General features: G+C 39.7%; 1 protein-coding gene across 1 annotated transcript in view; it reads right to left on the bottom strand.

The window, feature by feature from the left end:
- The window catches only part of MED12L (mediator complex subunit 12L), a 393,990-nt gene that overhangs the window by 274,351 nt on the left and 92,561 nt on the right, over positions 1-27,078 (bottom strand). The window contains exons 11-12 of the mRNA XM_069104779.1: positions 5,572-5,703; positions 2,597-2,723 (exon numbers count right to left, since the gene is read on the bottom strand). Of these exons, the coding sequence (XP_068960880.1) occupies positions 2,597-2,723; positions 5,572-5,703 (259 nt within the window). The remainder of the gene's footprint in view (positions 1-2,596; positions 2,724-5,571; positions 5,704-27,078) is intronic.

The following is a 27,078-nucleotide window of genomic DNA, read 5'->3' as shown; positions in this document are numbered from 1 at the left end:
AAAGAAAGAAAGAAAAAAAGAAAGAAAAAGAAAGAAAGAAAGAAAGAAAGAAAGAAAGAAAGAAAGAAAGAAAGAAAGAAAGAAAGAGAAACAAAGAAACGAAAAAACAAATGAAGAAACAAACAAAAGAAAACAGGTTCCCAAAGAGAGAAAAGAAGCCCTGGGTTTTTAAATAGCAAGTATCACAGTGGAAAGGACACTGAAAATGGAGCCCAAAGACCAAGGCTTGGTCCTGGTCCTGCCATTTAGCAGGTGTAAGGTTTGGATTCAAATTCAGTCTCTACTCCTAACTATTCTTGAGATACAGGACAAAGCACTTCTCCCTGTAGCTTCCTCATCTACATATCATGGGTCATATTAATGTAGATTTGAAGCTCAAAAGCTTCTTAGAATATTGGTAGGAACCTTGATCTAAGGCTGAAAGGGACCTGGGTAAGGGGGAGCATCTAGCTCTCTCAATTAACAGATAAGAAAACTGAGGCCCCAGGAAATGAAATGACGCTTCCAACATCACAGAAATTGTCATTAGTAGAGTTGAGATCAAACCCAGATTCTCTGAGTCCAGTATTCCTTCTGTTATACTGTGCTGATACTATCTGTACCACCCTCCCTTGTGGGTTTAAGGTGCTTGTGGGCTCAAATGAGACAGTGTTTGATTAACCAGAAAGTACTCTATTTGATTTACTTATTTTTGCAGGAGAGGTGTGAACCTTCTGCATTCCCATGAACATTCCCATTCTCTCCCATATCCTGACTCAACATTTCTATTTTTTTTTTGTGCTTTGCAGCCCTCTCTAACCACTATAAGCTTCTGAGCCACATCCCACTCACTAAAAAGCCCCAACCCAAACCCAAGTGCCTTGGGTCCTGTCCTAGATGTTACCTCAAGCCAAGAGCCCCTCAGCAGTGTTCACACTCAAACAAATCTATCCCGTCCCCCTGCAGTCTCTCTCAACCTCACAGTTGTTAGGGCTGTCTCCTCTCCTTCCTATAACACTCCATGCAAATACTCTTTTGTTCAGTTCCCTATCTCATACATATTCTGTATATGTAGTACCCCCCTCCAACCTTAAAGAAAGCAAGCTCTCTGAGGATACAAGCAATTTTTATCCTTGCCTTCTCAATGCTAGCAGAGGACCCAGGTGCCTAATATATTAATGCTCATTGAATTGAATTAAAGTCTGAGGTGAGGACAACAGAGCCAATATGGCGACATGTATGAATCTGCTAAAATAAAAGGATTCCAATCCTCCTTACGTTCTGAAGCCCTGTTACTTCCATAGGGCTGAACACTGTTAACTCTTCTTTCTTTAGAGCTCACTTCCTTCTTCTTCTATCAATTTATCATCTTCCATTCTTCACATTCTGCCTTTCCTTCTCAGATCTAATATTTCTACCCTTTCTTCTTCCTACCCTTTCATTCTCTGGTTCAAGTCTTTGCCCATCTGCTTCAGGCAACATTCTATTTTTTAGTAAACAGAATGATGGACTTGGGAGTTGGGAAAATCTGAGTTGGAACTTAGCCTCCAACACCCTCAGCTGGGGAACAATACCTGTCACTCAACCTCTTGTAGAAATCAAATTGATTCTGTATCATTTTTTAATTGATCCTATTTACAGTTAATTGATTTTGTCCTGTAATTGCCTCGTCATGATTTTTTTGTCTTTCAACTTAGTTTAGAAATTTGGCTGGCCTGTAATGAGTTAAGTTTAGAAATCCGGTTCTCCTACTAATCACTGCTCCATTCTTGCCTCAAGGAAATCTGCTATTCTTGAAGGATGCAGGTGGACACCAGGGAGTCTGGTCCACTATCCCTAACTTTGTAAGAAGGCGCAAACAATGAACACTTCTTAGCGATAGGTGTTCACTTGCCCCTCAGAGTTAGTTAAAGAAAACATGTTTCCCTCATAACATCTGTTCACTATCTTTAAAGGCCTACATGTTAACCTGGTATATTTCCACAAGATATACATACTGTCCACCTTTGCCTATTTTTGTCCAGTTAAGGAGGGTCTTATCTCCCCTCCTAGGAGACAAAGAGCCTGTTACGCTTAATCCACCATCAATAGCCTAAAGATGCAAATGGATCCCAAAAAATCTACCAAGCATTCCTCTATGGCAGTTAGGTGTGGTTGCTAGCCATATATCTATTAGCCCACTTTCTTTAAAATAACCATTCATGTTGTCCCCACACTCACAATGCTCTCTACCCCATAACCAACTGCATTGTCTTCTTCACCTCCCCAACTCTGTACTTCCCCAAAATATAAGGCTGGTGAATCTACCTCAGTATTTCTGGTCATTGAGTGAGGCCACTGACCCAATTTATTGGTTACTGCTAATCTAATAAATTGATCATGCTCAGAATACTAGAATGGTTTTCCAGCTCATTTTACAGGTAAGAAAACTGAGGCAAACAGGATCAAGTGACTTGCCCAGGGTCACATAGCACTGAGGAATTTGGTGTTTTAATAAATGTAACTTCAAGATGATGACAATTACTATTAAGAAACAAAAAAGAAAAAGAATTCAGTAACTCAGTAGTGAGTATTGAATGCTTTACCCCTAAATTTGAATCAAAGAAGAAATACTTACACAGTGAGGGAGCTTGTGTGTCTAAAAATCTAAGGAGGACATTCTGAAATACGGGCAGGCTGGACCCAGCAAGGGAGGCCGAAGAAAGAGATTCCTTCTCATCTAAGACTTCAGATTCACCACAACGCTAGAGATTGAAAACAGAATATATTTGCTAGACTGAGGTAATCTCAGTAACTTGGCTCTTTTTCCCCCAACAATTTTATATCACAAATGAAGTACCTGATAGTTAATTATTGGTTTCTCTAAGGGTTATAGACAACAATCTGTTTATAAACTATGGGCATGAATGATAGAGTGAATAATTCAATTGTGATCAATGTTCCAAAGAAATACCTGGACACGTGGACCAAATTAGGCAATGTAGATGACCTAGACCCAGAACCATACAGGCGATATCTTTGGCCAGGGGTAGGGAACCTGTGGCTTTGAGGCCACATGTGGTTCCTCATCCCTGGATGCTATCTCCCAACAATCTCTACAACAGTGGGGTCAAACTTAAAAAAAAACGGATATCCCTGTGTATTGACTTAGAAAACCATAAATTATCATTAAGCTATATCATAGTTTTATTTCTTTTATTCTCAATTACATTTTAATCTAGTTTGGGAGTGAATTTGACACCTCTGCTCTACATTAAAGAGGTATAAAAAATTTGGATTGCTTAATAAAAATAAGTATATTGTAGAAAGAAAAAGGAGTTATTTAATTAAGTCTAAGTCATTTAGTTATACATTATTTTACAGATAAAGATATATTATATATTAATATATCATTTAATTAAGTCTGTCATTTAATTTTATTTTAATTATATAATATTATTTAATATATAAATATGTTACATATTAATATAATATTATTTAATATATTTAATTAAGTCTAAGTCATTTAATTATATTCCCTAAATACATTCAGGAATTTGGGAGTAGGGGAGAGTTATTAATCTGTATTTAATTTGTGTACAAAGTATATTACCTGATTTTAGTACAGAAAAATCTATGCTTCCTAAAAGACTAATGTATGTCTTTTATCACACTGGGAGAGTGGGATCCCAAGACTTTTGGTATTGCTGTAATTTAGGAAAAAAGTTCTAAAATGTCACTTAAGACTATCATTCAACTGCTTTGCATTCCCAGTGAGTTGAAATGAGTAGCATCTGCTAAACTTCAAATAAACAACGTACCTTCTTTAGAAACAATCTAAAGATTCCTGGTCAGTCATTTGGATTTTTCTGGTCTTTTACTTTTTATTAGTCACTCAACTGCTTTTCGTTTAAAACCTATGCAGCCTATTCACTAAGAAAATGTGGTTGGGGTACTGCCAGAAAAAAACTTAAACAGACATTAATCCATTTTAAATTGGAAAGGAGGCTATGAAAAACCCCTGTATGCATCTAAAAACCCACGGACTTCAATGGTAGCACCATTATACAGATGAAAGAAAAGAACATCATAAGAGTTTTGTGTGTGTCTGTGTGTTATGTGTAACTGTATGTACACACATACCAGTCCACAAGATCTTTCCAAATTTTTGCCCTTTCACATTTTATCAGATCTACATTAATGTAAGGAAAATGACTACGACTCTAGGATTGGGGAAAGAATACTAATAATATTAGCTGGGCAGCTAGGTGGTGCAGTGGATAGAGCATTAGGTCTGGAGATAGAAAGGCCTGAGTTCAAATCTGGCCTCAGACACTTACTAGCTGTGTAACCCCGGGCAAGTCACTTCACCCTGTTTGCCTCAGTTTCCTCATCTGTCAAATGAGCTAGAAAAGGAAATGGCAAACCACTTCATTCTTTGCCAAGAAAACCCCAAATGAGGTCACGAAGAGTCAGACAAGACTGAAATAAATGAACAACAGCAAAAATAATAGCTAACACTTATACATACCAGGACTGTGCCCAGGGCTTTCCAATTATCATCTCTTTTGATCCTCAGAACAGTGCTGATAGGTGGCATTATTATTCTCATTTGACAAATGGGAAACTGAGGTAGACAGAGGGTAAGTGACTTGCCCAGGATGACCAAGCTAGTAAGTTTAAGATTTGAACTCAGGTTTGCCTTACTTCAAGGCCAGTGCTCTACCCACTGGGCCACCCATCTGCCCCTGAATTTGGAAATAAAGCTATAAGTTCTGAGAACATTCCATGATAACTAAGTTCTGTCACAGTTAGGAGTTTGGGAACTAAGCTATTTTGTGACAACTAAATTCTGTGAAAGCTAAGAATATGGGAATTATATGATTAGTTCTATGATAACTCCATTTCTTGAGTTTTCTCATGTATATACTCAAGGTGATCAATCACCATATCTTCCTATGGAGCCACATCCCAACCAAAACTGACTTTGTAAAGTGCCCCATGGGATTATTTCTATGTCAAGCCCCTCAAGTTGAACGTCCTACAGCATGATGACTGCAGGGTGATCATTTGTGGTCACTGTTACATGGACAATGTGGAAAGGAAGCTGTGGGTACAAATGCTCCCTAAATTCCATACTCATCTCTTCAATACACGTCAATTATTTCTGAAATTCCATTTGATGGAACACAGCTGACACAACACTGTCTTTAGCTTCAAATCTTTATGTGCAAAAAAAAAAGTAACGTTCTTTGCTGAGGTCTTTTAATCCTATTCTAAAACAGATGCTGATGTAAAAACATACATAGGCATGCAGAAGATTTATAGAAGGATGTCTGTGTTGACTCAAAAAATGCAAGCATTTTGTGTTTGCCCATAAGTCAACTATTGCATTTGAAATTGCCTAAGAAAGCGGTGACTGCAGTGCTTTTTAGTGATTAAGGAAAGCCACGAGGGAGGTCTAGGGAAAGTTTCTATCTCCTCCCTCTCCTCTTCAGGTGAAAAGCTTAAGTTGAATATGTTAAAGTATGTGTTACCCTGATCTTCCCAACACAACCACTTGGAATTAGAATGATCAAAGCCTAAGTGAAAAAACAAACAAAAACATCTTACTTCTGCCTCAATTTCGGCCTGCCTCTTCTCCAAAAGTTTGGCTACGGCCATGGCACGGTGTTTGCCAGACCTCTTACAGCTCACAGCCCACTCGCACAGCAAGGTGACTACGGCTTCATCGTTTGGAGCCACCTAGGCAACAGGAAAGAATGATGGTGACATTTATAATCGGGGAGAAAAAAAAAAGAGCAAAGACATGGTACGTGCAGTACATTTAAGGTTTCCAAATATGTATTTTTAAGACAATTAGTTAAATAAATATAATAATATATAATAATAAATAATAAAGGAATCACATGTTTATAGAAAAGAATCATCACAAGTAAATTAACCAGATGAATAAAACTCTTCAGATTTTTTTTCCTAAAATGCCTGCAAGGTACAGGAGAAAATACCCCACTGGTTTAGAGTAAGAACACCTAGGTCTATATCCTTCCCAGTCACTTATATCCTCTAGGATCTAAAAATCTGTTGGGATTATACTGGAATCGTATTGAATTTTATGATTAAGTAGATAATAGAACATAGTTCTAGAGGGCTGGAAGGGATCTCAAAGGCCATCTAGTCCAACCTTTTCAGTTTATAGATGAGGGGCCAGCTAGTGGCTCAGCAGATAGAGAGCTGGCCCTGGAGTTCAAATCCAGCATCAGACACTGACTAGCTATGTGACCCTGGGCAAGTCACTTAATCCCGACTGCCTCCCCCAAAACTTTTTCTATAAGATGAGGAAACTAAGTTCCCAGAGGTTAAGTGCTTCATCCAAGATGATACAGATAATAAGCAGCAGAGGTGTTATTTAAACCCGGAACCATTCTCTTCCCACAATATCCCAACGCCAAAGGCTAAGTCCTCCTTGGTTTTACCTCTCTGTGGTTCTACCAGTTGTACCAAATGGCTTTTTTCTGCTGGACTATGCTTATTCCACTTGAGTTAATCCATAAAGCAATCAACAAGCATGAAAAAAAAAACCTCGATCCATTCATCCACTGAATAAACATTTACCAAGTGATTACAACAGCAAAACAGTGAACTGGCTATTGAGTGAGACCAGTCTTCTATCATCCTTGCAGTACCCGGGATGGGACAGTCCCATCCTGGGAATAAAAAAAGAAAACACCTTTAGCTTCCGAGAAAGAATCCATGAGCATGGCACTGTAGAGAGCCAAAGGCAGGAAGGCCAAACACAATACAATCATATGCAATTGGTCAAATCGACATCAGAAGGAGAAGGATACTCTGATTGCAAATCACAACTTCGCCAAGAACGCACTGATGCAATTCACAATTACAGGGCTGTAAGATTTGCAAAGCATTTTACCAGTGCTGTCTCATTGGGTCCCCCAAACAACCCTGTGGAGTAGGTGCTCTTATTATCCCCATTTTACAGATGAGGAAACTGAGGCTCAGAGAGTTTGGGGACAGATCCAAGTTCACACAGAACTCAGCTCTATTTCCAATACGCCGCCCTACCTGCCTGTAGGGTCATAGCAATCAAGACATACCTTGATTGTGGCAGGCTATAAATGCCACAATAAAAGGCTGAAGGAGAGTGCTTTTATCCCAGAGGAAATAGCCTAAAGATTTATAAGCAGAAGAGTTAACAGTGAGACCTACAGCTTAGGAAGATAATTTTTACCACTCTGTGGAGGATAGATGGAAAGGAGAAAGACTGGTAAGGAGGCTCATACCCAGGGTAAGATAAATGAGCCTCTTAACCAAAGAGGAGCCATGTGAATTCTAGGAGACAAGAAAATTTTAAAAATAAGAAAAGCCAGTGGCAGCAACAGTCTGAAGGGGCAGAAGAAAGGTCAGTGGGACAGTGAATGATGAGTGCTCTAAGAGGGCAGAAAAAGAAAGCTGATGGTCCAAGAAATGAAAGATAAAACAGCTGAGCATTCCAGGAACAGAGACCTGATGCCAGGAGACCTGAGTTCAAACCTTGCCTCAGACACATACTAGGCTGTGAGACCCTGGGCAAGTCATTTAACCTCTTTTTGCTTTAATGCAGTGCAAAAGGAAATGGCAAACCATTCCAGTATCTTTGACAAGAAAACCCCAAGGACAGTATGGTCCACAGTGTCACAACAAGACATTCATTACTGAATGACTAATCAACAACTTTACATATAGGGGGCACAAAATTTGACTCTTAACTGATGGCCCATTTAAAAATACCATTCCTGGTAAAACTGACTACTTCCTATGGCATTGGATCTGTAAAAATATAGCATTATGGAAAACAACTAATGAAGGTGGGATTTTTCCTGGATTGAAACAGATGTTTATTTGTTTTCTCCTTCTTTCTGTTCTTAGAATGCTCACACCAATCAGAAGGGCAAAGATGGCCAAAGAGGAAGAAGATGAATGTGGGAAGGACTTTGGATAACAAGCAATAAACAAGTGTTCTCTTGGTAGAGTTAGGAATTAGTCCAGTCATTTTACAAAGTAATTTGGAACTATGCCAAGTTACTAAACCATGTCTATTTGAAACATTTCTACCACTACTATCTATGCCCATGCTCCAAAGAGACTAAAGAAAGAAGAAAAGGAATGATATGTACAAAAACATTTGTAGCAGCTCTTTTCATAGTAGCCCAAGTATAGAAATTAAGGGTGTTTTCCTATTGGGGAATGGCCAAATTGGCATATGAAATGATAAGCCAGGCCAGAAGACTAAAGAGGAAACATGCCTCTCACCAGCTGAGAAAGAAGGAATGAACTTACAATGGAGAGAAAGACATACAGTTTTGATCATTGCTAATGGAAGATTTGCAGTATATAAGGGTTGTATTTCTCTTTTTTTATTGTTGTTCTGGGATGGAGGAGGCCAATGGGATGGACAGATTACCAATCCTTGTGAAAATAAATTCATTTAAAATAATTTTTGAATAAATAAAACTATTGGTTTCAAAACCAACATTGAACTATTTTATTCAGTAAGCTAATTTAAAGACGAGCCAAGTCCTTGCTTAATAGATGCATTCAATAGTTACAGAAATGCTAGAGAAACTCTGAGTAGGCTGATGATTATAAAACTTCTGTGTCCTGATATACTAAAACTAAAATTATAACTATATAAGGATTAAATTAAAATTAATTTCAGATATACAGTTTTTCAATTTTATGAACGTAAACTTAGGGTAAATGTAGCTTGACGGTGTTGAACCATGTAACAAACTTGGAGTCAGAAAGACCCAGGTTCAGATCTTGCCTATGATAACTACAAGCTGTGTGATGGGGAAAATCATTTAATTTTTCTAAGCCCAAGTTTTCTCATTTGTCAAATGAGGATAGTAATACCTGTATTACCTACCCCCCAAGTTGTTGCAAGGTTTCATAAAGATAACACATGTCAAATACTTTGCAAATGATAACTTGCTATATAAATGTCAGCTATAACTTAAGTTGGATGAGGTGAATCACCAAGTTTGCTACACTGTGAGACAGAGCGATGCTGTAATGTGAATCTTATCATAGCCTCTCTGGCGTGGACATTCATTTTCAAGCAACTAACCCTAATCATAGACGTATGCCTCTGAAAATAAGTAGAATGACAAGTTCCCTAATGGTTCAATTGATGACAATCTCATTCACTTGGCTATCTTGTCATTCAGAGCAACATCAAGTTAACTTATCAAAAAACCATCTTTCTCACTAAATTAAAATGTTCTTTCTTCTGCTGAGTTCCATTCTCAAGACAGCAAGTCCCTTCAAGGCCGCAATGCTCCATTTGATTAGGAAATACTTTCTGTGATGGCCCAGCTAAAAAGGACATTAGAAGAACAAGCTGATTTATACTGTAGCTCAAAAGATTTTCTATAATGACAAAGGCTTCCCATTTTGCTTTTTTTTTTTAAGGTTCATTTCCTTAGCAAAGGGTAAAAAAAAAATACCAAACTTGACAGGCTGTCTTCAAAATTCCACAAAAAACTGTAGCCTACAATATCTAAAAATTAAATCAGGACTTAAAAAAAAAACGAGTTAAGATACCGATCCTAAAATTGGGACAAAGTAACTTAGAAGAAAAAGAATATTGCCAGCAAATTAAAATCTATTAAAGGTCTATAGAATTCAAGTCTCTGAAAATGATAAATAAGTGATTTCTGAGAGAGAAAAGAAAGAAGAGGGGACGGAATCAAGATGGCGGAATAGAAGCAGGCCCTCCAAGCGGCTCTGGCTTCCACCTTCCCCAATCAATGTAAAAGGGGACTCTGGACAAACTTTGGAGCTGCAGAACCCACAAAATGACACAGAGAAGCTAACCTCCCACTGAGGACAGCCCAGCAGGCTGGCAGGAATCAGCCACTGCAGTGCTCTGGGAGCCGAGCCCAGCCCCACCCCACACCAAGGCTTTAGCCCCAGGGCAGGCCTGGAGGGACTCCAGGCCAGCAGGAGCTGTGGCCATTTCCAGATTTATCAACACATAGATGCAAAGGACAGTGAGAGGTCAGTGAAGTCTGGACTTTGGGGCCCAGTAAGTGGGAGTGCGTGGCTTTTGCCCCCAGAGACAAGAAGCTGCTGAGACACTGGCACAGCCAGCCAGCACCACGTTGCAGCTTCAGCTCCTGGCCTGCAGAGTACAGGGTGACCAAGCACCAGTCTGAGGGGTAATCACTCTTGCTTTAACCTTCTTGGATCTGGACTGCAGTCTAGGGTGGAGGTCCTGGGGTTCGTGACCAGCTTGCCAGAGCGTGTGGAAACCTCAGAGAGGTCACCCAACTAATACCTCTGGCAACTGAGAAAACACCAGTATTTGGGACAAAAGCTCCCCTGTCTAGTGGCAGAATCCTACTGTGGCAAAAAGCCCAGGGGTCAAGTGACTGAGGGGCGACATGAGCAGGCAAAGGTAACAAAACAAACAGAAGGTTCCAACATTAGACTCCTATTTTGGGGACAAAAAGGATCAAAGCTTGGAACAGGAGGAAGACAGTGAAGTCAGAACTCCTGCATCAAAAGCTTCAAAGGAAAATACGAGCTGCTTACAGGCAATAGAGAACCTTAAGAAGTAGATAAGAGAAGTGGAGGAAAAATTGGGAAGAGAAATGAGAACAATGCAAGAAAATTATGAAATGAGAGTCAACAGCCTGACTGAGGAAAATAACACCTTAAAAAATAGACTAACTCAAATGGCAAAAGAAGCTCAAAAAGGCAATGAGGAGAATGCCTTAAAAAGCCGAATTTGCCAGATGGCAAAAGAATCTCAAAAGCTCACAGAGGAGAATCATTGCTTCAAAATTAGATTGGAGCAAATGGAAGCTAATGACTTTATGAGAAATCAAGATGCTGTTAAACAGATCCAAACAAATGAAAGAATAGAAGGCAATGTGAAATATCTCATGGGAAAAACCACTGACCTGGAAAATAGATCCAGGAGAGATAATTTAAAAAGTATTGGACTACCTGAAAGCCATGATCAAAGTAAGAACCTAGAAATCATCTTCAGAGGGCAAAATAGAGTTTGAAAGAATCCACCGATCACCTCCCAAAAAAGATCCCCAAAAGAAAACTAGGAATATTATAGCCAGGTTCCAGAATTCCCAGATTAAGGAGAGAATATTACAAGCAGCCAGGAAGAAACAATTTGAATAGTGTGGAAACACAATCAGGATAACCCAGGATCTGGCAGCTTCTACACTGAGGGATCGAGGGGCTTGGAATATGATATTCTGGAAGGCAAAGGAGCTGGATTAAAACCAAGAGTCACCTACCCAGCAAAACTGAGTATTATGTTTCAGGGGAAAATAAGGTAATTCAGTGGAATAGAGGACTTTCAAGCATTCTTGCTGAAAAATAAAACAGAGTTGAACAGAAAATTTGACATTCAGATACAAGAAGCAAGAGAAGCATGAGAAGGTAAACAGGGAAAAGAAATCATAAGGAACTTATCAAAGTTGAACTTTTATTAACATTCCTACGTGGAAAAACAATAATTGTAACTTATGAAACTTTTCTCAGTAGTTGAAGGGAATATAAATATATATATATGTCTATATATGAGGGTATATGGGCATATGAACACATATGTGAATGTGTGTATATATGTTTACAGGTATACATAGATAGAGGGCACAGGACCAATTTAACAGGAAGGGATAATACTTAAAAAGTGAAATTAAGAGGTGAGAGAGGAATATAATGAAGGAGATGGGGAGAGACAGAATGGGGTTAACTATCTCATACAGAAGAGGTAAGTGGAAATGGTTACAATGGAGGGGAAGAATAGGAAGGCAAAAGGGAATAGGTCAACCTTATTCCCATTGAATTTGGCTTGAGGAGGGAATGAAATACACACTAAATAGGGTATCTCACCCTCCAGGAGAGTAGGGGGGGAAGGGGATGAGAGGGGGGATGATGGAAGGGTGGGCAGGCTGGGGGGGAGGGAAGTTGGAAGCACCCACTTTTGAAAAGGGACAGGATCAAAGTAGAGAATAGAACAAGTGGGTGGTGGGATAGGAGGGACGGAAATATAGTCAGTCCTTTACAATATATCTACTATGTTAATGTTTTGCATTAGCTACACATGTACAACCTATACTGAACTGCTTATCTTCCCAGTAAGGGTGGGTGATAAGGGAGGAAGGGAATGAATCTGGAATTCAAAAGTATTAAAATCAAATGTTTAAATATATACTATTATTAATACTATTTCACATGTAATTGGGAAATAAGATGTACAGGCACTGGGGCATAGAGATCCATCATGCCCTACTGGAAAAGTATTGCTATTTTGGGGCGGTGGGTAGGGGAAAAAACGGGGAGAAAATTTGTAACTCAAAATCTGGTGGAAATGAATGATGTAAATCAGAAGTTAATAAAGCATTTGAAAAATAAAAAAAAAAGTGATTTCTATAATTGTGTCACAGCAGGACCTCGAGCTCCAAGGTCTCTATTTAAAGAACAGAGTTTTTCTCTCCCCATCTTTAGAACTCTGCATCTTGCTTGAGGTCCAGACCCTGTAGGCCCCCTCTAGATTCTTTTCAGCTTCCTTTTGTGTATTATCTTCCTTCATTAGATTGTAAGCTCCTTGAGGGCAAGGCCTAATTTTGTTTTTATTTGTATACCCAGTGCTTAGAAAAGTGCCCAAAGCAGATGCTTAAATAAGTGTTTACTGACAATCTACACAATTAGGTGGTTTAGAAATCACTACTTTTCAGACTTTATGGAAAAACAGAGGTTTCTCGGCAAATATTACCCAATAAATAGGAAGTCTATCTCCCCCCACTGCCTTTTTTAAACTAGTTATAATATTCTTTCATGTAGGGAATTCTTGGTGGGAAAACTTCTTCCAAAGTACATCAGCACTGGCTCCCAAACTTTTAGGGTGTGACCTGGGGTACTGCTTACAGGTCAAGTTCATCCACCATACCTCTCATTTCACAAATTACAACATTTATGTACAAAAAGATCCCATCCACAACTTCAGATGCCTTTAGAGATTTGCCTGATATCTGAGAAGGTGATTCCATAACTGTTCCATTTTGGGTGATTTGCTAACTATAAGTCACAAGTCCTTAGCCTCAAGTTAGAATGATTATTGTCCTCTGAAACAGCAAACTTAAAAAATCAAACATTTGTTCTCTTTCGATGAACCCAGTAAACAATATAAAATTCCCATTAGGTGAATTCTGCTTATTCTCATACCAAACATGCACAAAACCATATTTTTTAAAACTTCACTAGTTTCAAAACCAACTTTGAACTATTTTATTCAGCAAGTTGATGTAATGACCAGCCAAGTCCCAGTTTCATAACTAAGCTGCCTACTACAAAGTCTCACTGACATCTAAAAGGTCATTCTTTCAAAAAGATTTAAAATGGTAGACTCATAATGCTGACCTTTTTCACGTATACAAGAAAAGCATCTATGCCCTTATTAACAGAAATGTTCTCTCTCTTAAAAGCTAAAGATGTTTTTTGAGGATTACACTAAATTCACTGTAGTTCACTTTTTAAAAAAGGATTCATTAAAGAGAATACTAAACTGAAAATCCAACTATCTTTGTGACACAGTTAATTTTTTTAAACATAATAACTTTTTACAATCTAAGAATGACTAATGTATACCACTAGATGGTGATATTGGAGATTTTGTTCAACTAATTCTTGAGGGGAGGGATTTTCTTTCCATCCCAATTCTAGAAATTTCTAAAAAAGTGAAATGGAGCCTCCAGGACTGGTTAACAGAACTGGAGATCTTTGCCTAGAAAAGATAAGAATCAGGGAGAGAGAGATGGAGGGAGGATATTCTGGCTATCTTCAAATATTTGCAGGTCTGACATATGGAAAAGGGGATTCAACTTTTTTGCTTGACCACAGAGGAGGATTAATGGGTGAAAGTCCCAAGCAGACAGGTCAATGTAAAGAAAAACCCCAACACAAAAGTGGAATGGGCTGACTTGGAAGGTTTTCCATCCTCGAAGGTCTTCAAGCACAGGCTATATGACCACAGTTGGGTATTTTGTAATGGGAAATCTGGCTGAGGTACAGGCTGGATTTGATGGCTGTCCCACCCCAAATCTGAGATTCTGTGACTGGGCAATATTACAGCTCTTCAATTTAAAATAAGCAAAAGGTCAATAGCTTCCAAGCTAGAAATATTAATTATACTATCTCTGTTTGGATAAACAGCCCAAATTAAGACCTGAAAAACAGCACCAGCTGGCTAGTTTGGTGAAAGTCCCAAGTTCTTTATGAAGCGCTTCTTTAAAAGCAGCTGTCAAATTTTGCATGTGAATGCATCTGTATTCAGGGAGGGCCAAATTAAAGTTCAGTTAGTCATGAAGTCTCTGCAATCACTGTTTATATACAATGAATGAACAATCAATCAACAAATTGGCATTGAGCATTTACTATATGCCCAAGACCGTATCATTTATAGACTCCTCTCAGTAGAGTTTTAGGTAGACTGGAGAGGCTGGGGCTTGGGAGCCCTTATCACAAGAAAGGAACCTGCTTCCTGTGACAACCGCTGGCCCGAGCATGAGAACACACCCATAGGTCAACACCCCCAGCATCACATAACCATAGTGACCCCTCTGCCACAGCCTACCTTATTCCACGTCTTAGAAATGGGTTCCTCCTTCTTTCTCTCCCTTCATTTCCCATTATATTTTTCATTACCATTGAAATATTCCCACCCCATCCAGCTAGATTTTCCCTAGGCACAAGAATTTCTAATAATGGTCCCACAGGTCAGAGCTCTGTGAGCTTCTTCTGAGTAGGGATGGTGTTTTTGCCTTTCTTCATAAACCCAAGGTTTAGCCCAGTGCCTTTCACATAGAACAGAGTTTAATTGTTGCCTACTCACTGCCTGAAAGTGCTAGACACTAGATGAAATATTTTCTTCCCTCTTCAGACTGAAATCCATTTCAGAGAGGAATAATCATCTAAAGTACTTGCAATATCTTTTTGCTCCTTACTCCTAGCATGATGAAGTAAACGCCTGAACGTAATCAATCACAACCAATGGAGAAAACTAAAAAGTCGTAACAGCTATTTTTAGAGGATCACGGAGAAGAACCATCACCTCTTCCTCAGCAGAGAGGTGACGGTCAAGAGGGTCAAAAGAGAACTTGGGCTTTAGGTTAGGAAGTTGGAGTTGATACTTTCTCCACCAGAAAAGACCTCATACCGAGCACTGTGACACCAAATTGGCACTATTCTTTGGCATTAACTGGAAAGCCGTTTACAAAAGGTTTAAATCAGCACCATAAATACAAATCCTAAATGGATTTTAAAAATATCAATATAAGAAGTCATGCCATTAAAAAAAAACACTGGGGCCTCAATTTCCCCATCTGTAAAATGTATATATAATTGTATAATCATGTGATCTTAATGTATAATGTACCTCAAAATATGTAGGGAAAGAGGGAAATTAAATTGGTCAGATCAAATATCTTGAGATTATGCATTTTAATTTACAATTAAAAAAATATTTTACAACTTCAGAGTTTCACCCTGCACAGCATAAGCACATCTCATAGGATAGATGTCAAGGTAGATATGCCCATCATGTTTGCCATTCCACTTCATTCTATCCAACCCCAAAATCCTGGGCCAATTTGCTATGTAGTCCCTCTGTCCTCACCTAGCCCTCAGTCCTTCCATTCTAGCCTAGTTTCCTTTCTGGATGAGCCACAAACCTGATGAGTTAGAGAGGCCCAAATCTCCAAGGTTCCAAAGTATTTACAACTCTCTTACGATCATCATAGCTTACTAACACCCATGCCAAAGCACTAAAGAATAATATGATGGAAATTACTTTATGTTTACACACTCAAAACTCAATCAGTGTCAAACCCAAGTGCTTGCAAATATTTACGCTCCAAGAAGTAAAAGCACATAAAATTGATTTGCAATTTAACTTAGGTGATTCTAGCTTCAAATGTCAATTCTACATAAAATAAATAAAGGCATCAATATTAATCAATTTAAAATATAGCAAATGCTCAAAATTCTCAATAAATTGGGAATGTGTAGCAAGTCTGAATTACTGAAAAGTATTAACTATGGAATATTTTTGGAAGGCACAGTTTTATCATTTTCAAAAACAACCAGCCAGTTCAGTTTACATCCCAAGTTTGTTTGGAAGTTGGTCATTTGTAGCTTGCAACATGGTACATATTCTCCCACCATTTGTTGGTAGTTAAGTTCCCAGACCAGGACACAAGTCTATCTAAACAATAGTGAAGCTGAAATAGGTCTGAAAATAGCTCTGAATCCTAAGTCCTTCCCAGATCTCCAAGACTGCCTAGTCTTGGACCTCAACCTCCAAACTTCTGAGCCCTGGGTTAAACAGGTTTTTTTCTCCTTTTAAGTAAAACCTTTTCCTTAAAAATATCATATTCATCCGTTAATTTGCTTTAAAAAGATATTTATTTACCCAGCTCAGAAATCTTCATCCATTCCCCAAAGGGAGTGGACCTGGCCAAAAGAAATGTTTTCCTTTCTCTACTGCCCAGCTTCTCTCTAAATTTTAACAGATTTTGAATAATTAGAGTTGAAATTAATGACTTTATTATAAATGAGAATTACATATACATCACAGAAGTGGTGTATTGTTTTTTAAGCTTTCATTAAAAGTCAATCACATTGATAGTTGATATAGATAACATGACTTCTGAACCTGGGTATTTTCCCTCCTATTACTAATTAAAAAGCAATTAATCAAGTTAGTGATCAATGCAAATTTTTTATCCTGTAAATCTTCTTATTAACCAGCTGTACTTAAAGCCCGCCTGGTTCAATTCAATTCAATAAACATTTAATTAAGCCCCAGCTATGTTTGAGACACCATGATAGTTGCTAGGGGAACAAAAATTTTTAAATGTTCTTGTCCTTGTCTTCAAGCCTTCCAGTAGAAGTAAGGTCACATACACAAATGGCAGGGAGACAATGGGGACAAAAGAAGGAGCTCTCTAGGAGAAAAATGCTGTTTCCTACTGTCATTACTAGATGTCCCCTCCACCCTTGAAACTATGGACTCTCTAACCTACTCTGCCTTCCCCTTACAGTCCTAATCCCATAATTAACCAGTTCAACCTCTCCCTTTGAACCCCTTGCTCCATATTTTTACTGCCTCTATGTGACCATTGACATCTACTTTCTCTACTGTTATGTTGCCAAATACCACTAGAGGGAATCCCACGGATATATTTGGAGGCAGCAGAGAGGGAACCGCTAGACAAGGAAATATTAAAGGTGGGAAGAGGGATTGTCAAAAGAACAAGATCCTTTGGGGCAGCGAGGTGGCGCAGTGAATAGAGCACCGGTCCTGCAGTCAGGACGAATTGACACACTTACTAGCCATGTGACCTTGGGCAAGTCACTTAACCTCAATTGCCCTCCAAAAAAAAAAAAGCACAAAAAAAAAGAATAAAATCCTTTGACAACAGCCTTGATGGGAAACAGGATTAAGAGGCTATTGTAGAAGATTTGGAGGACTGATTACAGCAGGAAGGGCCCACCTGAGATTAGGGGTACAAAGAGGCAGGGAATTCAGTCAACATGCTGACTACCGCTGGAGGAAATCGAACAACCATGCATGTGTCTATGTGTCTGTGTGATGTTAATATATAACTGTGATCTGGCCCACCCTCAAAAAATATCTTTACTTGACTCTGTATCCTATACTTTTCCCTCCCTTCACAGTCAAATTACTTCAAAAAAAGGTTGATACTTCACTTACTTAACTAACAACTGAATTTGAAAAATTGAAAAAAAAAAAAGCTAATAGAGACCAATTAGCTTTTATTTCTATCCCACAGGTGAGACTAGACAGAAGAGTGGCCTTTGACACTCAGGAAACCACAATTATTCAAGTCTGAGTATGTTCACTACAGACAAGGGATGAGATTGTTGACAGGTGAGCCTGCAACCAACTTTCGTTAGAGTTGGTCTCATAGAAAAATAAAAGTTATCTGTTCCATTTGCCTCAAATCCTCAGTGACCTGGCCCCTTCCCACCTCACCAGTTTTCATGTACCTTATTCCCCTGCGTGTGTGGCTCTACCACCCAGTGATTGGCCTTCCCCATGTAGGACACTCCTCCTGAAGCCAGTGATTTCCACTGGTTCTCCATCATGACAAGAATTCTCTCCTTCCTCTCCTCTACTTACTTTCTTGGCATCCTTCACAACGAAGCAAAAATCCCACCTTCTGAAAGAAGCCTTTCCCTGCCCCCTTAATACTTCTTGCCTTCCCTCTGAAATCATCTCCAATTTCTCCTGCATATATCTTGCCTTTGTCTATTGTCTCCTCCATTGGATCGTGAATTTCTTGAGGAGTTTGACTGTTTTTTGCTTTTCTTGGTGTCTCTAGTACATACCACAATCCCTGGAAGACAGAAGACGCCTAACAAATGTTTGCTGAGTTGACCTGACCCATGCAGAAAGGAGTAGGCGGTTTTCTAGCTTACATTCAAAGCCTACCTACTTCACCTGTTACATATTGTTTTGCCTTACCTTGGCAGTTTTGACTAACTTTTTAAAGTTAAAGCTTAGCCTTAAAACTAGGTTCTAACTAACTCCTTGGGGTTAGACCATGAAGTAGACTTCATGTTTGAGACCACTCACAAAAACAAAAGGAGTTTTCCAAAGAGGATGATTCCCAAGGGGCTGCACATAAACCTGTTCCATTGACTTCCCTTATCTAGTTGGCCAATTATTACCCTAGGTCAATTTCCAAGGGCAAAAGGTAAATTATCCACCCAACAATATTTACTGAGTACCCATCTACCATCTAACAAGGTAAATACACAGATGTGTAAGTCATGGCTCTTTCCCTTAAGTCTAATTGAAGTCGTGTCCAGCTCTTTATAATCCCATTTGGGGTTTTCTTGGCAAAGATCCTGGAGCGGTTTGCCATTTCCATCTCCAGTTTGTATTACAGATGAGGAAACTGAGGCAAACAGGGTTAAGTGACTTGCCCAGGGTCACACAGCTAGTAAGTGTCTCAGGTTGGATTTGAACTCAGGAAGATGAGTCTTCCTAACTTCAACCTAGGTGCTCTATGTAGTCATGGTGTCACCTAGATAGCCCACAAAGAATGGTGCAGACCAACAGTTTTTAAAGTGTGTTCTGAGGATCTCTGTAGGGATCCCTGAGGCCCTTTTAGGGGGTCTGTGAAGTCAAAATTGTTTTCATGATGATTAATATTTGTCATTTAACTCAATGGTCTCAGAAACTATCAATAGTAATGAAAACTAGAGCCAGTATCCCATTGGTCATTATGACATGTCATCATTAATTCTATTAATTCTATTTGCAATCAAAATTTCCCAGCTGCTTAAAAAAAGATTCCATATGTTTTACATGATCACCAATGTATCACCTGGATCAAATAGCTGCACCATCTTAGAGGGGGGGAGGTGAAGGAGGCAGGGAGAAAATTTGGAACTCAATTTTCTTAAATAAATGTTGAAAACTGACTTTACATGTAATTGGGAAAAAACAAAATGCTATTAAAAGAAAAAGATTTCAAGAAAAAAAATAGAGGGTAAAGAATAAGCCAGTATTTTCCTGTCTGCTTTTAAAGTATCTCGAGAGAAAGAACTGACCATTGTACTGTCTCTATGGAACACATATTCCTGTCTCATTGTTGCTCAGTCAAATAAGAGGTTTCCCAAGTTCTCATGCCTTGTCAGGCCTTTGATTTGCTATGTAAGTGGGAATAATAATTAGCTACTCTATCTTTCAGACATGTAAGCACATGGGAATATTACATTCTCAAGAAAATGAGATTTGATTTTTCCAAGATAGCTCATTGTTATAAGAAAAATGAGGGGTGGGGGAAATCAATCTGTTAGGCACAGGCCGCACACTCTCTAGTTAAGGAAGGAGAAGAAAACCAAACCTGTAATTGGACACTAGAGGAAGACCTGTGAGACATCTTCGTGGAATGCTATATTTTTAGTTGACTTAAATGAAAAGCTTAAATACCAAATAAATATTTAGTCAATCCCTTTACACATTTTAATAAAAGTAGTTCACGTGCAATTTAGTATGAGTATTAATAAGCAAAGAGTCTAAGAAGTATATTAAACATTTTGCATGTCGGGGCCAAGGGTGGGGTGGTCATTGTCCTTCCAAAGCTGGTCATATCAGGCAGAAACCAGCCACTTCCCCAATAGCCCAACAGGGTCAGGAGAAATCTCACAGCGTGGACTATGATTTCCAACATACAGAGCTCATGGAGGGATGACAAGAGGCAGACTTAGGATTCAGACAACAAGGTCAAATGATGACCTCTAACACCAGCACCTTCATGGCACAGGGTAAGTCTCAAGCTTTTGAGCATCCTGAGCTACAAAATCAGGCAGTAGGACTAATGGACTTTTTGGTCCCTTTCAGCATTTTGGGTGCCTTTCAGATCTAAAACTATGATCGTGTGGGGTCGCTGATGCCATGTAGAGTTTTATCATTATTGTTTTTATCAACACAAAATTTTATTATTTATTAATTTATTTTTAATGTTGATTATTAATATAGTATATGGTATAATTATTATTAAATATTAATAATTAATATTATCAATAAATATTATTTATTAACACAAAAGTACCTGTCTTTTTTGGTTAATAATAGACATGCATATTTTATGTACATATTCTCAAGCAATATTTGAGATATGGAGGAAGGGTTTTTTCTTTTAACTTTATATTTACCACCCATTCCCTTCCATTCATTCATATGGCTACCACCCTCTATCAGCACTCATGAGAACTATTTTTATGGCCTCCTACTTGGTCTCTCTGCCCCCCCCACCCTAGTCACTTGTTTTGTATTTTTCACACAACTGTAAAAATATCCTTCTTAGGTTTTTGGAAAATTTTAATACGTGACTCCAAAGCTCCCAAATCTTCACTGGCTCCCTACCGCCATTAGGAGAAAATGTAAGCTTTTTAGGCTTTCATTTTACATCATTTCCCTTTTGTTGTTTAACTGTGTCCAACTTCTCTGGGACGCCATTTTGAGGTTTTCTTGGCAAAGATACTGGAGAGGTTTGCCATTTCCTTTTCCAGGTCATTTTCTAGGTGAAGAAACTGAGGCAAACAGGGTTAAGTGATTTGCCCAGGGTTACATAGCTAGCTACTAAATGTCCAAGGCCAGATTTGACCTCATAAAGATGAGTCTTCCTGATTCCAAACCCAGTGCTCTATGTACTCTGCTGCCTAGCTGCCCCTGTATTTTCCTTTATAGACTCTATATTGTAATCAAATTGAACTAGTAGGTGTTCTTATACATGACATACTATCTCCCTGGGTATTTGCACAGGCTATGCATGGAATTTCTGGGACTCTCCTGCTTCTCTAGCTTTCAGAATCCTTCATCTCCAAGATGCCAAAGTCGCTCACTGCATCCCAGGCCATTACCTTGATGTCTGTCATACCACTGGACTTTGATGACTCAGAAAGAGAGTGAGGCTTACTTTGTACAACCGCGCCTCACTTCAATCCCCATAATGTCACTGGTCCTCTTTGAAAACAAAGGACAAACAATAACCTCTCCCTCAGCATTCTCCTTCCTCAACTATTCGGAGAATACTTGGTTTAGACGTCCTCTGACCCCAGTCCTCTTTACCTATCACCTCCCTTCCCCTGGACCTCCTCTGACCTCAGTCCTCTTTACCTATCACCTCCCTTCCCCTGGACTTCCTTTGGCCCCAGTCCTCTCTACCTTGTAATGTAATTACCTTTGCAGAAATTATATCGATTCCCTTTCCCAGGAGGTCATAACCTCCTTGTGGGCTTTCATTTCATTTTCAATCCTGTGCTCATACGTAGAGATTTGAATACAGACAAAACCTAATAAATAGGTCTTGAATTCTACTGAACTGACCTGCCAAGGGGCACACATCTAGGGCCCATTAAGCAGCTTGGAAACTAAAGACATCCTAATTCTGAGCAGGGAGGGGGATACTAAAATCCAAAGCAGAAAATCTCTGAAGCAGCCAATTACTTGCCAGTTGCCATTAATTAGCATTGTGTCAAATGTACAAGTGATATCCCTCATCAATATTCTAATGGAGAAGTGGGAAAAGATGTTTAATGATGGTTTAACGGGATTCAGATATGATTTGAATTATACTCAAGAACTTAACACTGCTTCCCAAAGTCCTTGAAAGATGCTCTCAATAGAAAATAATTAGAATAATGGGATTTAACTGTTAAGGGCCCTCTTTTGCATCCTGAGATGAAGTTACTTTGTCTGGAACCAGGGAGTCTACTGCAGACTGAAACTGCTGAATAAATTTCATGAGGGAGCAGAGAACTGGGGAGTCTGGGCTCAAGTCTGGCTCAGGTGTGGGAGCCTGAGCACAGCATTTAATCTTTCTCAGCTCTTTATCTGTAAAATGGGCATGACACCATCTGTACTTTCTGGGTAGGAAAAGGACATATCTGAAATTGAAAACGACATGAAAACATATGATACGAATTAAAATTCAAAAATATCTGTAACTCTCACCTCCCGGGGTTATTGTGAGGTTCATGTGAGAGCACAGTAGAAGACTGCCCATTTTAAAGCACTATGTATGTTCTTATTAGGGATAGAGGCTGAACCTATCATTGCATTGACACAGGAAACATCCTGGGTGAGGATACAGATCAGCATCATCTCTGCACCTTCTCTGAAAGGTATCATCTTAGAGGCTTACAGAGAACACTGATAAGTCAAGTGACTCGCCCAGGGTCACACAGCCATTTCGTGTCAGTGGGAAAACATCTACACAGCCCCTTCAGGTTTGCAAAGTAACCAACCCCAAGAGGGGAACCAAAGCCTCAAAGCTACCTGTGGCCCTCTCAGTCCAGCCCTTTGACAAGGGTTCCCCACCCCTGAACTAGAGGCACCCCCACTTTGCAGATCAGTGTCCAGGAAACAGATGTAGTTGCAAGTGACCTCAGAGGCTGTCTAATCCAGCCTCACTGTTTTATAGATGAGGAAAGAATAAGCGGAATTAGAACCCAGGTCCTCAGAGGCAAGAGCCTTGGCTCCTTCCAGTTTTTACCAAGCGAATCAGAAAACAGACTGAATTGTCCATAGACACACAAAAGCAGGCTTTCTTCTGAATACAATCCCAGATCCATTCCTGTCTGCCAGACGTGGTGCTGCCCCTCACAAGGACAGCTGGTGTTATCATAGAAGAAGAGAATACTCCAGCTGAATGAAGCCGACCAGCTCCCTTTTTCTACAGATGAGGATACTGAAGCCCAGAAGCATGAAATGATTTGTTCAACATCTGGGTTCAGAACCCAAGGCTTCTTGTTCCCTATCCAGTGCTCTAAACAGTGGTGTCAAATCTCTAATTGTCTGCAGTTTTCCAGAAACTCAAAGAAAATAGGAAAGCCATCTTACTTAATTACTGATAAACATTTATCTGAATGTATTGGCAGCTCAAGTTAAACCAATTTACAAAAAAAATCCATATATGGGGCTTAGAAACCATCTGAAATTCCTCCCCAGATCCAAATGGACACATCATATGGTCTTCAGTGTAACCCAAATATAAACTCTCATTGTTGACATATAATTTTCAAATTAATTAGTGCAGCTGATATCCTAAGAGACTTATTAAACAAAGAATCAAAGTACCATGTACACAAGGCTAATATTTCCTTGGACCTATTGTCAGGAAAATATGTAAACTTTTAAAAAGAGACACGAATCTGGCCAAATTCTTCTAGGGCTAAGGAATTGAGTATCCAAGGGTCTCCAAAGGTGGCTGTATTCACTGTCTACCGACTCATAAATACACTGTCCTAACACCCTCGGCCCCCTGACAGCTACAGTCCTGCAAAATGTTCCTTGGGATTTTGTTCCCACACCAAGACAGAGATGTGCTAAAAATAGAACATTCCGGTCACAATTTGAGTCACTCCATTCTTTTACTGAGTGGGAAACCAGAACTAAGCAAAAATAAGGGACTTCAGCTACCTCACATGGGAGTGGGAAGGATTTAAGCAATAGGCCTTGGGGGTCTGGGCTCAGGACAACACCCAGTCATCCCGACTCCAGTCAGCCACATCTCCTTTCCCCATTAACTCTGCAGCATACGAGCTGCTCTCTCTTAACAAAAATCTGTGAGGCAGGTGGATACTTCAGGTAGGATCAAACCCATTTTACAAACAAGGAGCCTGAGACTGGAGAAGTAAAAATGGCCTGCCGGAAGTTACAAAGGTAGTGAGTGGGACGCGGCATTCAAATCCAGATCTCTCCAAATTCCAAGTCCATTATTCTTTTCACAACATACAAAATGGAAGCAGCCTGTCAACTATGGAGTTAGCCCTTCCTCTGGTCTCAGGTACAAGGACAATGACAGAAGAGTGTGTTATGGTATAAAAGGCAAAGAGGGTTCAAATCTTTCCTCTCTGGCTTAGTCTCTATTTAGTTAGTCCCTTAATCTCTATGGGACTCAGTTTCCTCTCCTGTAAAAAGAGGGAGTTGAGATGACCTCTGTGGTCCCTATCTCTGTATCTATCACCCTAAGTGCTGCTAACAATTTCCACAATCAATCAAGTTTAATTGTCTAGCCATTAACTATTTTGGGGCAGAAAAGGCCTCTTGGACCACAGGAGCACAGTGATGTCACCAAGATGCTTCCCCCAAATGGGCTTCGCCTCTTAGAAAACAAACAATGACTTCTCTGTCCACCACTGCAAAATTGTATCATTGTCAGTCATAGGGTCACACAGCCCTACCTCTCACAGGCAGGATGTTTTTGTAGGAATCTCAGCATCAGAGAATTTCAGTAGCCATCTACTCCAACCTATACTGGGAAAAAATACCCACTACCTAATTAGATACCTGATCAGTGATAAAGAGGGGTCACATGGAGAAAGAATGGGATTTTTTCTGCCTGACCCCAGAAGAGAGAACGGAAGGCAACAGACGAAGAAAGGCAAACAGAGGCTTGACCTCAGGAAAAACTCCCTAACAGTTACAACTTTACAAAAAATGGAATGGGCTATCTTGGAAAGGCTTCCATTGCTTCCGCCATTATCTGTCAGTATTCAGCAGTGTAGATTCTTTTAAAATATGGATGCGCCCAAGTCCCTTCCGATGCTAAAATTCTGTGATTCTGTGGTCATCCATACTCTGCGTGAAGACCTTCAGTAACGGGGAAATGCTCTCCCTCCTAAGGCAACTCATTCCATTTTGGCACAACTCTAATGGTTAGGAAAAGTTTTCTTTACATGGATTAAATTCATCCCTTCCCTATGGTACCAAGCAGAACAAACCTAAGCCCTTTTTTAACATGGTGCTTCTTCCACTAATTGACCACTGGACAACAGTATGGACCAGCACCTCATCCCTACACTAAATGAGCTTGTGCTCTGGACAGAAAAGGTCACGTCATAAACAAACTGGAAAAACATGGGAAAAAGTTACCTATTCAATATATGTATGGAAGAAAAGTTCCTAACTAAACAAGGGATAAAGAGGAACACAGAAGTGAACACAGCACGATTTTGACTACATAAAAGGTAAACGTTTTTTGCAAAAACCTAAAGAAGACAAAATTAAAATGGAAAAAAAAATCAACTAAACAGTGAATAAATGGGGCGGCCAGGTGGTTCAGCAAGTAAGAGCATTGGTTCCAGTGTCAGGATGACCTGGAGATTGAATCAGGGCTCAGATACTTAGCACCACACCCAGAAATAACTGGCCGTGTAACCTTGAGCAAGTTACTTAACCCCGGTTGCTTTAAAAAAAAAAAAATAGTGAATAAATGTGATGAAAACAGATGTCCTCCTATCAGCAGATATGGGGGGGTATGGGTGCAGAACATATAGAATGGATAGTGATAGACATGAAGTCACAGCCTGTGCGCCTGGACTTTCTAAATCCATCCTCCATTAGCTTCTCTCAGCATCAGTTTCCTCATCTGTAAAACAGGGGTAACAAAAGTACCTCTCTCACAAGGTTGCTGCACAGAGCAGATGAGATAATGAAGCAAATGCCTTTAGAGCATGAAGTCAATGCTAGCTATGTGTTGTCAATCTTGCTCAATCACATTCCTTTATCAGTATAAAAAGTGTTGGAAAAAAAATAAGCTAAAAGTAAATTACATCAGAGGACCCAGGTGGCACCATGGATGGAACACCAGCCCTGGAGTTGGGAGGACCTCGATTCAAATTTGATCTCAGACACTTATTCGCTGTGTGACCCTGTGCAAGTCGCTTAACCCCAATTGCCTCCAAAAAAATTAAAGTGAATTGAATCAAATAATGGTGACTGAGTAGGCAGGGTCAGGGATATTCCCAGTCAGGCCTCTTGTGTACCAATAGCAAGAGAGAGCCAGAGACAGGGTCTGTGAGCAAAAACAAACAAACCCAAACCCAGAGAGTCCTCCCTGTCACAAATCGGGTCCCAGGTGGGCTAGGAACTTAGCTGTCAAGAAAAGAGGAGATTATCTTCTGTACCCAGGTGTATCAGCAACACCCGCCTGTATGATAGGCACAGATCAGCTGTCTTTATTTGACCGGAGAGAAATAGAAGGCTCTGCTCAGTTCCAGAGACTTTGAGTTTGAGCTTTGTTTTGTTTTGTGTTCTTGTTCTAAAGAGGCCTGGGGACAGAGGAAATACATATGCAGCTGTTCTTGGGAGGTGGGCCCCCTCCCACTCCCTCTTTTACATTACTAAGTAGAATGTTTGCTTCCCAAAGCAGCAGAAACAGAGAAGTGGAAACAGAAGCTGTCCAAAAAGTCATCTAAAGCTGCCTAAAATAGTCTCTTTCTAGAACTTGGTTCCTTGCCTCCTGTGCCTGGGCTGACCTCCCCTGGGGTGATCTAAGGCCCATTTCCATCCTGTTTGGGCAGTGCTGGAAGAACATGGCTCTATCTTCCTGTGCTCCACCCAAGATTCTAGCGTAGGACACTTCAGATATAAGGAACATAAAAGAGGGGTTGGGGATACCTGTCCCAGATGTTCAGATGTTACTGGCTTGGCTGTTTCTCTGTGTCTCTCTCTGTCTCTCTGTCTCTCTCTCTGTCTCTCTCTCTCTCTCT

This window comes from Petaurus breviceps, unplaced genomic scaffold (genome assembly GCF_028583685.1).
Source record: "Petaurus breviceps papuanus isolate PSGF00001 unplaced genomic scaffold, PetGlider_PUasm1.0 688, whole genome shotgun sequence".
In the NCBI taxonomy this organism is placed as follows: Eukaryota; Metazoa; Chordata; class Mammalia; order Diprotodontia; family Petauridae; genus Petaurus; species Petaurus breviceps.
This window is presented reverse-complemented; position numbering and strand designations above follow the sequence as displayed.